Genomic DNA, 14,708 nt, shown 5'->3' on the forward strand with positions numbered 1-14,708 from the left:
CTGTCTTGAATAGTTAAAATGCTACCTTGGTTTTAATTTCCATTTTTGTTTTCTTGAGACAGATGTGCATATCTCTTTCCACAGACAATTATTTAGTGGAAAAATTGTTAGAACCTTAACAATGGTAGTTCACATTGGATTGTTAAGTTTTTTTTCTCTAGCTTGCTGTGTTAAAATATTTTCAGCACATTTTTTTTTTTTTTCAGATCTTATTGAATCTAAACTAGTTGGCGTCCTTGATATCCTGGATGAAGAGAATAGGTTGCCCCAGCCTAGCGACCAACATTTCACAAGTGTTGTTCACCAAAAGCACAAGGACCACTTCCGACTTACTGTAAGTCACCACTTTGCAGTACTGTATTATTTCTTAATCAAATGATTTTCATTGCTTCTTCATTACTAGTAAGCATTTTGGGTTTTTCATGTTGAGTCAGTTCAATAACTTGTAGCATTTGAATCTGATTTTAAGGTTTGAAGATCCCTATATGTTTTTGATGATTGCTTCAGCCATCTCAAATCTGTAGGACTTTCCTTGTTAAAATGTTACTGAGAGTTATTATTGTGGTCACTTTTTCGAGGGTTATTTTGACCACTGTGACACCAATGGGGATTTTTACTGTGGTCACTGGCACCAATGCACGGGGTGTTATTATTGTGTCCATTGACACCAGTACTGGGAGTTACTGTCACTGACACCAAAATTTGGTGCTTATTTTACTGCCACTTTGTTTTCAGTGTGTATTGTTGTATAAAATACAACAGGATTAAAATTTGCTCAGCACTGAGATGCATTACAGCCCATTAATTTTGAATAAGCTGTCTAACTTGCTGCAATGCGCTATAAAGTATGAAAAGTAGCTGCTCTTGTGTTGGCCTTCTGGAAGTGTGGGGGGCCACACAAGGCCTTTTATAATTTTCAAGTTGAAACAAACATCAGGCTAGTCTGTATTTTCTATTGTCTGGCCCACAGTTTAGCTGGCACTATCGTGTTACAACATTGTGATTTTATTTAATCAATACATATATACATTTCTATACATATGTACAGTGGATATTTTTTTTTCTTTTTTTTACATGCTTACAAGTAGTAAAGCTTTTGCCTTCAAATGCTTGCTTGATTTATGCTTGCTAGTTTTATGGTCTCATTCACATGGGGATGGGCGGAAAAACATGCTGTTCAACTGCGGTTTTATTTATATTTTTATCTAAAGCCTACCATACAGCCATACTGGTATGCTCACATGCCATGGCTGCAATGCAATATTCTGCAGCAATCTTAATGGCGCATGTCACATTTAAGGGAGGCACTGCCTGTCAAACTTGCCCATTTAAGTCATTGGGCCTGTGCTGCAACTGTGAGCCAAATGCTCGTTGTGACACTGTCACAGTAAAAATAGTCCCTTTGAAAATTGCCATTCAAGAGGTTGCAGGATCACCTTCTGAACATCTGATAGCGGTTGCTTAGCCACACTCTGAAAAGGGATCCACCATGAACTTAGTCTTTATGTCAAAAGGTAAGCTGTGACCATAAAGTTTTGTTAAAAGGTGAACTAAAATAACTTACAGCATTTGGTCAGTAGGTTTAGATCACCTTTACAGAAAAAGCTCCCAACCCCCATGCCCCCTCCAGTCCCTTCTGTAATTACCACCTCAATGTAAAAGTGCTGACCAATCCAAATCCATCTATCCTGAAAGCTCTGATGAAAAGAGTGGGGATTTGAAATCCTCAGACCCCTGGAGCAGCTGTGGGGTTGCTGACAGCTCAGCAACTCTGGAGGTAAGTACAGTGGGGATCACGAGGGTGTCTAAGGTTTGTTAACCTTTACATTCTGTAAAAGTCAACTAACACTTTAATTGTATAATTTACCTTTAAATATTTAAGTTCCCAAGTTTGCAATAAGATTTTTTATATATAATTTTTTTTTACACCTCCCATAAGGCTTTTCTAGAAATGTAAGTATAATCTGTGTTTTTCACAAGCAGGAAAAGCCAGCTTACAGAGCTGCCAAACAAATGACATGATTTTATCCTTGATAAAGTCTGATTTTATGACTGTAGCATAGGATGCTGCTCTGTTCCTAATGAATTCCTTTTAGAAGGTGCATTCTTCATGCATAAGAGGAGGGAAATAACACTGTACACTCTGCTCTGTGTCTAACCACTGACCATAAAGGTACATTAGGGCCCTAGTCTCTAGCCTGATAAATAGGAAGCATTATTCTAATGTTTTCCAAGTGAGAACAAGTATAGATTATACTGCCATCCAGTTCACTTGTTTTTTTTTTTTTTTGCTTTGCAAAAACTTGATGCATTGAGACCTTGTCGCATACAAATCTTAAGTATATAGTAATAAAAAAAATGGTTTGTGCATGATGGAATAAGCAACTGCATGGCAATTTCTTCTACTTGTATTGCAGATCCCCAGAAAATCCAAGCTCACTGTTCACCGAAATGTGCGAGACGATGAGGGCTTTATCATCCGACATTTTGCAGGAGCCGTGTGCTATGAAACTGTAAGCTTTATTTATGTCTAATACTTGATGGCTACTATTGTGTGTCTGTCACTTCAAAAACATATGGCTTGGAGGGTTTTCATCAAGAAACCAAGGATTTCATTTACATTCCTGTCAGTCTTTAAAATGACAAACAATAAGAAATGTACTCTGATATTCATTGGCTTAACATTCAAGGTCTATGTGAAAAGATACAAAACATATTAAATTGTGTATAGCAAATCCAAAAACAACTGTTTATCCATGCAATTGAAACCAATTTAGCATGACTCTGAATATTAATGATCTAAACATTGTTACTGTAGCATCTACAATAATATGAAACATTTGTCAGTTTTTCTATTCAGTTTGCAAGATGTATAGTGGCCATACACCATTGGATTTTTTTTTTTACATGCAATCAATGTACGAAAGTAATAAAAGCTGCAAACAATCAAGCAGCCTTAACTTCTCTTTACAATTGATTTAAACTCAATTTGATAGTCAATCGGCCAGGAAAGATTACTATCAGTCGTTTCTTAGTGATCAGAAGCACTGGGTTCATGAATATAGTTACATAGTTAGTCTGTCTGAAAAAAGACAAAAGTTCATCCAGTTCAACCATTAAAAAAAAAAGGTTATAATCCTACACCCACAGTTGATCCAGAGGAAGGCAAAAAAAACCCAGCACAGAATGAACTAATTTGCTCCTGCAGGGGAAAAAAATTCCTTCCTGATCCCCCGAGAGGCAATCGGATATTTCCTGAATCAACTTTACCCATAAATGTTAGTATCCAGTTATATTCTGTGTATGCAAGAAAGAATCCAGGCCGTTTTTAAAGCAATCCACTGAGTTGTCCAGAACCAAATCTTGAGGGAGTCTATTCCACATTTTCACAGCTCTCACTGCGAAGAAACCTTTCCGTGTTTGGAGATTAAATTTCTTTTCCTCCGCACCTAAACAGTGTCCCCTTGTCCTCTGTGATGACCTCAGGGTGAATAACTCTACACCAAGTTCACTATATGAACCACTGATGTATGTATACATGTTGATCAAATCCCCCCTTAATCTCCTCTTCCCAAAAGAGAATAAATTCAGTTCCTCTAATCTTTCCTCATAGCTGAGCTCTTCCATGCCTCGTATCAGTTTGGTTGTCCTTCTCTGTACTTTCTCCAGTTCCCCAATGTTCTTTTTGTGAATTGGTGCCCAAAACTGCATACTCCAGATGGGGTCTTACTAATGATTTGTACAGGGGGAAAATTATACCCCTCTCTCTCTGGAGTCTATACCTCTTTTAATACGAGAGGATTTTGCTCGATTTAGAAACTGCAGCTTGGCATGCCATTATTAAGCTTGTGATCTACCAGAACTCCCAGATCTTTCTCCAGCATTGATTCCCCCATTGTACTCCCCCTAGTATGTATGATGCATGCATATTCTTAGACCCCAAGTGCATAACCTTACATTTATCAAAATTAAACCTCATTTGCCACATAGTTGCCCAATTAAACAGTGCATTGAGGTCGGCTTGAAAGTTGGAGACATCCTGTAATGACGTTATTCCACTGCACAGCTTGGTGTCATCTGCAAATACTGAAACGGTATTTTTAATCCCAGACCCTATATCGTTTATAAGTATATTAAAAAGTAAGGGTCCCAACACTGAACCTTGGGGTACACCACTGACAACCCTAGACCATTCAAAGTATGAATCATTAACCACTACTCTCTGAATACAATCTTTTAGCCAGTTTTCTATCCATTTATATATGGATTTTTCCAAGCCCGTAGACTTTACCTTACACATTAGCCGTGTATGGGGAACTGTGTCAAACAGATTTGTTTGACAACTTCTGTCTTTCAGGAATCCATGCTGTCTGTTGCTTAAAATATTTTTTTCCACCAAGAACTCATCTATGTGGTCTTTTATTAAATGTTCTAGTATCTTCCTGACTATAGAAGTTAAACTAACAGGTCTATAATTACTGGTAAAGATTTTTACCCCTTTTTAAATATTGGCACCACATTGGCCTTATGCCAATCTGGTGGTACTATGCCAGTCATTAAAGAGTCCCTAAAAATTAGAAACAATGGCTTTGAAATGACAGAGCTCTATTTTTCAAGGACCCGTGGGTGTATGCCATCCAGTCCAGGTGCTTTATTCACCTTTATTCTGTCTAAATATATTTGGAACATATCAATTGTGAGTCAATGTGGATCATCTGGAGCTGTGTCAATACCATGCCCATTATGGACAAGAGCTCCCCCATGCTCCTTTGTATACACAGAGCTGAAGAAGGTATTTAATAAATTTGCCTTCTCTTTGTCCTCAGTCACCCACTCTAGATTATTTTGTAAAGGGCCTACATGCTCGGACCAGACCTTTTTACTATTAATATATTTCAAGAATTTTTTGGGGTTTGTCCTGCTATCTTTTGCAATCTGTTGTTCGTAATAAATTTTTGTGGCTCTAATTTACTTTTTGCATATTCTGTTATATTCTTTGTAACGTTTAAATGATGATAGCGTTCCTTCATTTTTATATTTAATAAAAGCTCTTTTATAGCTTTTTTATCTTTGGCCGTAAGCCACTTAGGTTTGATTTTTAGCCTTTTAAACTTTTAAAAACAGTCTTTTTGAAGAACCCCCATTTCTGTGTTGTGTTTATTGATGCCAATATTCCCTCCCAGTCTAAGTCTTGGAGTGGAATATGATCAATTAGATTATGAGATTGCATGGGTAGAAACAGAGGTACAGCTGATCATTTACAATTGTATCTTAAAGTTCACCTTTTAACAAAAAATAATAAATGCACATTTTTTTGCAGGTAAAAAAATGTGCATTTACTATTTTTTGTTTTGGGAGTCTGGAAAGCATTGCATCAGCAATCAGCAGATCACTAGTGCCATGCAGGACTCCTGCAGACCTCTCAGTGTGTCTGTCTGTTCGTACCTCGTATGAGGAGACACACTGAAAGAAAGAATCGATTTAACTACCACAAAACTCAACAGCATCATGGTAGTTCATTGAGAAATACAAGCTGACAGCTGCAAACACTGTCAGAGCTTGTAGTTTTGCTGTTCACAGTATACTGTGAATGAGTGACACGGCCAGGCGGGCAGGGCCCCACACAGCCATGTTTTTTTTTTTTAATTATGACAGCTAGTGGGGAGAGAAGATCTTCCGCTAGCTGTCATAACAGGAGATCGGAGGGGGGAGGGAGAGTGGGGCCAGGGCTTTCATAGCCCTGAATATAGGTGTAACATGTTACGAAAGGTGAACTTGTCATTTTTAACTATTTAACTTGATCAAAATCCACTTCCTGGTGTGTGGCATATTGATCAAGTGAGTTGAGTTGTTTACTATAGATCAGTTATTCCTATTGGAAGAGATTGATAAAAAAATAAATCAGTTATTTATTGAAGCATGTATAGCCACCATTAAAATTTCATACTAAAGCAATACAGATTTTTAGCTTTGTTACTGAGCTTTCCTCTTTTAATTTCTGATGCCTGTCTAATAGGTTCAGTTTCATCTTATAGGAATAGTGGCCCAATATACTGTTACTTTGTCTCACAAGAAAACAGTGGTTTTATAAGCAGTTTATGAGGCTCAGTGTAAAAAAAAACTAAAGTATGATTTCTAGGTTTTTAGCCCTGTTGTACAGTGGTACATGTTGTTGGAGGTTAGACAGCATGCATGTCACGTCTCAGACCGGAGTGAATCCAGACAGAAACATTGTGTCCTGCAGAGGAGCACGTACAGCTGTCAGAAGACATATTGTCATGGTTGAAGGACTTACACTCTGCAGAGAAAATGACAACACAGAATATAATTGTATCTCAATTTGTTCATCTGTACTTCCTCCTACCTTAATGATGCTTTCATGTTTTACCAATATTCGGTACCATTAAGTTAACTGCACATTTTAGACACAAGCACTATATTTCTGGATCTCAAGTATAGTTTTGGTGTTTTACATCAAGAAAAAAAAATATATAAAAAGTCACAGACTACAGATTTTTGCCTGTTTTGCAATACCAAATTTCATGTTTATGCTTTTTTATGTATATATCTCTTTATGTAGTACCAGTTTATTTTGCTGTTTCCCATCACAAAAAATCTTGTCTTTAAAATCTTTACAAGAGTCAGACCCCCCCCCCCCCCCCCATAAAAAGGTCAATTCAGTTTTTGGAACTTAACAATCCACTGAACTGCTTTTTATTTTTTTTGGAAAGACAGTTTTTTAGATTTTTCCTCAAAAAAACAGAGTACATGGAGTACAAAATATCCTGCAAGCCTGGTGTAACCGCTAAGTTTTATAATAGTGGAAGATTTTTGCTGGATGTCCAGTGCACCCATGTGCCTTTAAGGAGGGATGGGCTCCTTCCAGGAATACCTGCCCTCAATATATCCAGTGTTATATATGTGTTCCAACTGTGGAGACTCTCAAAATGGAAAGAGTTAGAACTGCAGATAGTACTGGTGCGCTGTGACGTTGCATCTGCAGCTTACACGGTAAGTTGAGCTGGGAATTTTTCGTTGTTGTGGTTTGACATGCATCACCCTTTTATGTGCTTCTTGCTGCAAAGGCCAATTATAGGTTGGGGCAGTTGCCATTTGTACAGAGGATTTTTAGATCACCTGGAAGAAACCCTGCCACCTATAGTTAGACACCGTCCACAATTCTTCACAATAAACATGTTCATTGATATATCCACCCAACTGCTGTACTACTTGGATCCACTGCTGTTAATCATGCAACTTACATTAATGAAAAATGTGTTACCGGCACAGCAAAACCAACATGGGTGGCAATTTGAATAAATAGTCTACTAGTCACCAAATTAGGGTGTGGGTCTATGTACCAGACAATATTAATAAATACAAACAATAGGGATAGACCCTTTCAAAAGCAGGTACCTTAAATGACCCAAGTAGTATGACTAAAATGAAAAATTCTTTATTAGGGCATAACAATTCAGGGAACGAGAACACCAAATAAATTTTATTAAACCTCCATCCAACACTGTAAAAACATAACAATGTTGTCAGTGGTTAAAAAAGGCCTGAGGACATAGTCATACTACCGTGTTTCCCTGAAAATAAGACACTGTCTTATATTTTGTTTTTTGCTCAAAAAAACACACTAAATCTTGTTTTCGGGTTGGTCTAATTTTTTTAATGTACAGGTGTGGACAGGGGTGGCAGAGGTGAGCTTCAGGCAGTTGTGGATGAGGGTTACTATAGAGAGGGCCGGCTGATGACATTTGTGAGTTGTAGTCAGGGGTTGCAGAGGTGAATTGACAGGTGAGTTTGAAACTGGGTGCAGAGATGAGCCACAGACAGGGTGCATGGGTGAGTTGCGGACAGAGGATGCAGAGGTGAGCTGGGGGGTCCAGAGGCAAGCTGTGGCCAGGGGTTGCAGAGCTGAGCTGTGGCCGGGCGGGTACAGAGGTGGGTTGCAACTCAGCTCACCTCTAAACCTCCCCACCCACAGCTCACCTATACACTCTGTCTGCAACTCGCCTGTCAATTTACCTCTGCAACACCTGACTGCAGCTCACCTTTGCACATCCCCCCTCCTCCTCCACTGCCCTCATATGCTTAGCTAGCTTTGCAAAACACAGCTGTTAGCAGCTGGCCCCTCTCTGTAGTATCCCATGTTTTGGGTCCTATCTTCCCACGCTCACTCATCGCTTCGCCTCTTCCCCACTGGCCAGCGATCACCCCTGGAGCATCAGCTTCCATGCATTAGGCTATAGGACAAGATGCCCCGCCCCTAAACACTGCGCCTACAGATATCTGTTCCTTCCCTGTCACTCAGTGAGTACATAGGTAGGAAGGCTCTGTGGGAGTAGATGGTGCTGTCACTTACAAGAGGGACTGGCACTTGCAAACACAAAAGCCGCTCTTCTGTGTTTATAAGAGACCATAGATATTGGTGTGCACAGGGAACAGCATTCCGCCACATTCCGGCCGAAAAAAAGCCCTGATCACAACTAGGTCTTATTTTTGGGGTAGGTCTTATACTTTAGCAATTCCCAAAAATAGTACTAGGTCTTATTTTCAGGGTAGGTCTTATTTTTGGGGAAACAGGGTACTTGGGGCATTTAAGGTACCTGCTGTTGAAGGGGGTCTATCCCTATTGTTTATATTTATAATAATGCAACCTACCTGATATGTGACCATAGAAGAGCTTGCTTTGTCCACCTAGGGTAACCCTAAATGACCTTATCCACACTTAAATATTTCATTGGTCCACTCGATCAGAAATAACATTCACGCTATTGATCAACCCTATTAATCTGTCATTAGTAGCTCTAGGGCTTTAGTTATTGATAAAAACTGATAGGACTGTACTGTAATCCAATATATAAAGTCAGAGATGTATGTGCAATGTGTTGTACCCCATAGTAGTCAACCACCAATTAGGTTTCATTATTCTAACTCCATTCGTTAAAATCTGTTGAATTGTAATGTGTTAATGTATTTTTTACATCATCATTTTTTTTTGTGCTCAGATATGTTCTACAACATTACAAACGTCTTGTAGATCCAGTAGTATAAATTGGTGACACTAAAGGTGTTTTATGTACAGAACATTCAGCAGAAAGTCATTTAAGGTGCACGTTCTAGACTATGTCCTCCCTTACGTTTATGATTCCAATAATAAAACACCGCTTAGTACTTTACTCACTGTGCTGTCATCAGTGGTTTTCTCAACCTTTTGTTTCTGTGTCATTTGTGACAATTGAGAAATCAAGAATACTTCAGTTCATCAGTCCATTATACATTTCAGAATGTCCAGCCAAAGGTTTTCATCAACCATTTTATCTTTTATGTTATAGTGCCATTGTTCTACAGTAGTTTGAATCAAAATCATTAAAGAGCTTGTTTTTACAGCTAGGCGGTGCAAAACACAACAGATACAGTTTGAGACAAATATAATATATGTTTGATGAATACATTACACTTTCTGGTGTTCACATGTAGCATGGCCAGTGTAAAACATGTCCCTGGCTCCTCAGAGACACCTGGTCTCAGATGTCTACTTCTTTTTCTCAAATCACACCCCTAACTCCTGAAAGGCCTACTTCAAGTGGGGAAGAGACCTGGTTCTCCATTTAGAGGAGCACGAATGGATGCAAATTAATTTGCTTACTCATAAGGGTTCCCTTAAAGTTCATACCCAAGAAAACTAATTTAAGATCCGATCAAGTTGGTACAGAATTCCCTCCTTGATCCACAAAATCTTTCCAACATTGTTTGACTGCTGTTGGTGTTGCCTGACAGCTGAAGGTACATTACTCCGTAAATGGTGGGGCTGTCCCCCTTATGGCCCAGTTTTGGACTTTAGTGCACGGTATTACCTCGAGAGTCACATGGAACACTGTAGACTTCTCCCCAGCTCAGTACCAATTGCATCATATGCTGCAACTACACGATTGATGCTGCAGATTTTTATATTCCTGTACGCTGGAGAGACAGTAACTCGACTGTCAGGGATTGGCTTGTGTGATTGAACAGATTGGAGGAGCTAATGTTTGTGGTGCAAGATAGAATCAAAGCTTATATGACTACCTGGGCTAGTTGGTCACATTTCAAAACTTTGGACGACTATACCCAGCTGATGGCTATCGAGGAATCCCGTCATATTTGAGGTCTAGTACAATGTCAACTCCTGGTTCAATCTACCTGCGGGGGGGGGGGGGGGGGGTGTTTCCTTTCTTTCCAATGGGCCGATCCTATGGACATGAGAGAGTATCTTTGCCCCTTTCTTTCTTACCCCACCCCCCCTTTTTTTTTTTTGGTTTGTTCCTAGGAAGCCACAGGCGATTGAACATTTAATATAGAGGGGTATGGCCTAGCAACTTCCACAGTAGCTTCCCAGAAAGTTGTCGGGATCACCTATCAATTATGGGCCTAGTATAGTGAATATCTAACTCCTCTACATTTGATGTATGAAGTACTTTCCTGCACCTTTGTTAAATATCTATTCTGTTTATTTTTTTGTTTTATGTTTCTACTTTTAGTTTCCATTTCTCATTTGGTAAATAATCATGGCTTCTTACACCCCGTGGGGGTAATGACACCACAGATGTTCTTTTGCTTTATATATTGAACTTCAACTCTGTACAATCCTACTCAACTTTGTACCTGCTCGGGTGTTGACCTGTATTTGCTGAATCTGAGGACAAGTTTCTCTGCTTATTTTCCTATTATGGAAAAAAAGCTTGTCCCTGACCATTTAATGGGTGAGCATTTGATTTAAAGCCGAACCCCAGGGTAACCATTATCTACAATGATGAAATACAAGGTGGTATCAAAAAGTTTTGAAACTAGTTTTGTAACACACCAACAGATGGCAACACAAGGCTGCACGAACAGTCACAGCGAGCACCGACCTTCATAAGTCAGTGGGCCAAAAGACATCATTCTGTGTACATCTAGAGCTGTGTAACTGGTGCTATTCTGACCAATTTGCGTTACCACATCTGCTATTTCATCATGAAAAGCAAATTTGAACAAAGAGCAAACGTAAAATTCTGCATGAAACCCATACACCCAAGTTTCATCATCGGTAATGATCCTTGACATGAAGGACGGGTTATCCATGACACACTGCCTGAGTTCTTGGCAAACTTTGGTGTTCCTTCTGATCCTGGGTCAGAAGCCTAGGGACTGGGCACCTTGCTACTCAAAACACCTCAAACGACTCATTGCAGCATCGCTATAAACTTTCCAAATCATGTCAAATGTCTCTGGCAGTTTTGCTCATTTTCACGCAGAATTGAATGTTTGCTCTTTGTTCTAGTTTGCTCTTTGTTCTAACTTGCTGTCCATGATGAAATAGCAGATGTGATAATGCATGTGGTTGAAATAGCACCAGTTTCACAGCTCCTGATGTGCACAAGACGATGTCTTTTGACACACTGACTGAAGTTGGTGCTCCCTGTGACTGTTCGTGCAGCCTTGTGCTGCCATCTGTTGGCGTGTTACAAAACTAGTTTTGAAACCTTTTGATACCACCTCGTACATTTATAGGAATGTAATACCTACCCCTAAGGATATGTATTTCTCTCTAATTAGACATGAGATTTACTTGGCTCTGCCACAAAACAAAGCCCTGTTTGGCAAAGTAGAAGACCTGTTTTCTCTCTGCTGCACTTACAAGTCATGTCTCTACCCCAACATGAGATTGAACAGTGAAAAGAGAAGCAACACATTGTTGAGATCATTTCTCCCTCACTCTGTCCTCCTATCAATATGTCCCGCATTAGTACATGAGCAATACATCACACCTGATCTTTCCCTGATGCTGAATATCCCTCTCCCAGTCTTAGCTGTACTGTAAATAGACTACAAGAAGCTGATACCAGCTCAAATTTAGGACTTTACACAGCTTTGAAAAAATATGTATTGATGTTTTCCTAAATACAGTGCTGGATCAATATGCGTCTTTTATATCTTCCTGGAGTTCAGCTTTAATTTAACAACTATTACAAGTCCCATTATAAAAGTATAACTATAGGCAAACTTTTTTTTTTTTTTTTCATTTTGGATAGATTAATGGAGTGTTATAACCCGTCAGTTTTTTTGCCATCTATGTGCCATTGGGGAGATTTCCCTTCTCTTCCTGTCCCATAGCCAAAACAGGAAGTGAGAGACAATCCCTGCAAATTAAAGAGAAACCTTTGAGGCTCCCCAGGTCACCAGAACTAGTGTCCCCATTGGAAGATTTCCCCTCTGGGGACAACCCAACATTTGAGATTTTCTTTTACTTTCACATTCAATGATAATGATAACAGGACAAATAGAAAGGGTGCATCTCCGTAATGGGGGCACGGACAGCAATAAAAACCTAATAGGTGTTCTATTACCTCTCCACTCTATCCAAAACTAAAAATAAAGGTTTGCTTTTTGTTATACTTTAAAACATTGCAGCTGGCTTTCTAGAATTGCAGAAGTGGGGACCCAAAAAGACAAAAGTATATTGAATGCTTTGCTAAAGCAGAAGAACCTTACTTTTGGATATGCGTCTCATTCTTGATAATACGACCCCTATTTTGTTTTCTTCCATGCGAACAACCAAATATCTCAATAACTTGCTCACACTTAAACAGGAAATTGTAATTTTAGAGTTTTGTTTTTTTTTATGAAATAAATTATATGACCGTGGAAAAAGGAACTGGCAAGTGTATTATTTTTCCAGGTAAAACATTTGAAGTCTATGTATTTTCTTGTGAGCCACGTATAACTAACTGTTCATATGTGTCTTGAGATGTTTAAATTAAACTGGTTACATTTACACAAAATATTGCAATAAGTGTGCTGTTTATCGAATATTTATTTAATCCGTGTTAAAAATATATATTTCCCATTAGACACAATTTGTGGAAAAGAATAATGATGCTCTGCATATGTCACTCGAGTCCCTCATCTGTGAGTCCAAAGATAAATTTGTACGGGATTTGTTTGAATCAGCCAATAACAACAAGGACTCCAAGCAGAAGACTGGGAAACTCAGCTTCATCAGTGTGGGGAACAAGTTTAAGGTAATGAAAATCTCTCTTGGCATCTTCTTTCTTTTTTTTTAGCTGTTTTTAGGAATCTGCCAGTACTGATGTATGGGCCTTGACACTGTTCCCTTGTTTGTCGGGACACACACACACACATACATTTTCAGTGCATGTTTGCAATATATTTACATTTCCCTATGTTTTATCTCTTTAAAAGCCCTACAAATACAGAAAAATACCTGTTGAGTCTGAGATCAACATGTGATCTTGTGACATGTGAGAACTGGGCCAGGGAACCCTATAAAGGCCCATTTACACTAAAGTGTAGAAGAAAATTCATTAGGCCAGGCCACTCTTCTTCCATTGCTCCTGTAGTCCATTTCTGATGGTCAGGTGCCCATTGTAGGTCCTTTTGGTTGTTGACACTGGTCAGCATGGGCACCCTGACTGGTCTGCAGCTATGCAGCCCCATACACAACAAACTGCGGCGCACTGTGTGTGACACCTTTTTATCGGAACCAGCATTAACTTTTTCAGCATTTTAAGCTACAGTAGCTCTTTATGGGATCAGACTACATGGGCTAGCCTTCACTTCCCACGTGCATCAATGGGCCTTGGCCGCCCTTGACCCTGTCAACAGTTTGCTGGTTTTGCTTCCTTGGACCACTTTTGGTATGTCCCGACCACTACAGACTGGAAATAGCCTACAAGAGCTACAGTTTTGGAGATGCTCTGACCCAGGCCTTTACCCATTGCAATTTGGCCTTGTCAGAGTCACTCAAATGCCCAGTTTTTCTGCTTTCAAAACATTAATTTCAGGGAAAACATGTTCACTTGCTGCATAGTATATTCCACTTACTTTCAGATGCCATTGTAACGAGATAATCAATGTTGTTCACTTTACCTGTCAGTGGTCATAGTGTTATGTCTGATCAGTGTATATTTTGTACATTTTGTATATGGACATATACTGTAGGGCAGGGATGCCCACCCTGTAGCCCTCAGAGCCCTCGGATGTGGCCCTCCACCTACAAATTAGTGCAGGAGTTTTGGTGCACTTTCAAAAAGTGCACCACACCTGAAAGATATAATAGAAATCTATGGCAAAGCGCAGCGAACCCGCAGGTGCGCTGCACTTATGGTGGAAGGTATCATTGTGAGTGCATCATTGTGAAAGCAGTCCTATAGGGTACTCAGGACAATAAGGCCTCATTTACATTTGCAGTTGGGGGAGTAAAACCCCCTAGTTGAGACATGTTTTTACCACACACCCCCAGCCACTGGTGTAGCATCAAAGGTCGCAATGGTGACCCTAACCCGTGCGGACTCCCTGTCACTTTCTGTTTTACACTTGGACAGGAGGGGCGGTATAGGAGCTGATCCTCTCAATTTTCCTTCTGCAACCACTGAAAGCTTGCTTCTCCTCTCCCTGTCACTGGAATTTAGCTGTTCTAGGAGGAAAATTTTGAACCATTTCATTTCATTGTGGCCTGCGACCAGTCATCAAATCACATAAGTGACCTTCTCTCTTCAAAGAGCTTAGCATCCCTGGTGTAGGTAGAGGGGAGTGCAGGGGCTGCTGATAAGAGGTATGATTGGAGCTCATGCACCATACTTTTATTTACCCCTTTGTATTTGGTTTGCTGTATAGTTAGAAACTAGACAATTGGCTCGCTGCTGCTAATAGAAAAT

The 14,708-nt window shown here is 39.6% G+C and overlaps 1 protein-coding gene across 5 annotated transcripts in view; it reads left to right on the forward strand.

Moving 5' to 3' along the window:
• The window catches only part of MYO6 (myosin VI), a 374,955-nt gene that overhangs the window by 260,829 nt on the left and 99,418 nt on the right, over positions 1-14,708 (forward strand). For all 5 annotated transcript variants that reach the window (XM_089681402.1, XM_089681403.1, XM_089681405.1 and 2 more), the window contains exons 16-18: positions 207-334; positions 2,418-2,513; positions 12,882-13,052. In XM_089681402.1, coding sequence (XP_089537528.1) covers positions 207-334; positions 2,418-2,513; positions 12,882-13,052 — 395 coding nt within the window. The remainder of the gene's footprint in view (positions 1-206; positions 335-2,417; positions 2,514-12,881; positions 13,053-14,708) is intronic.

Source organism: Staurois parvus, unplaced genomic scaffold (genome assembly GCF_062004578.1).
Source record: "Staurois parvus isolate SC_StPar_1 unplaced genomic scaffold, SC_StPar_1.0 ptg000264l, whole genome shotgun sequence".
Lineage (NCBI taxonomy): Eukaryota > Metazoa > Chordata > Amphibia > Anura > Ranidae > Staurois > Staurois parvus.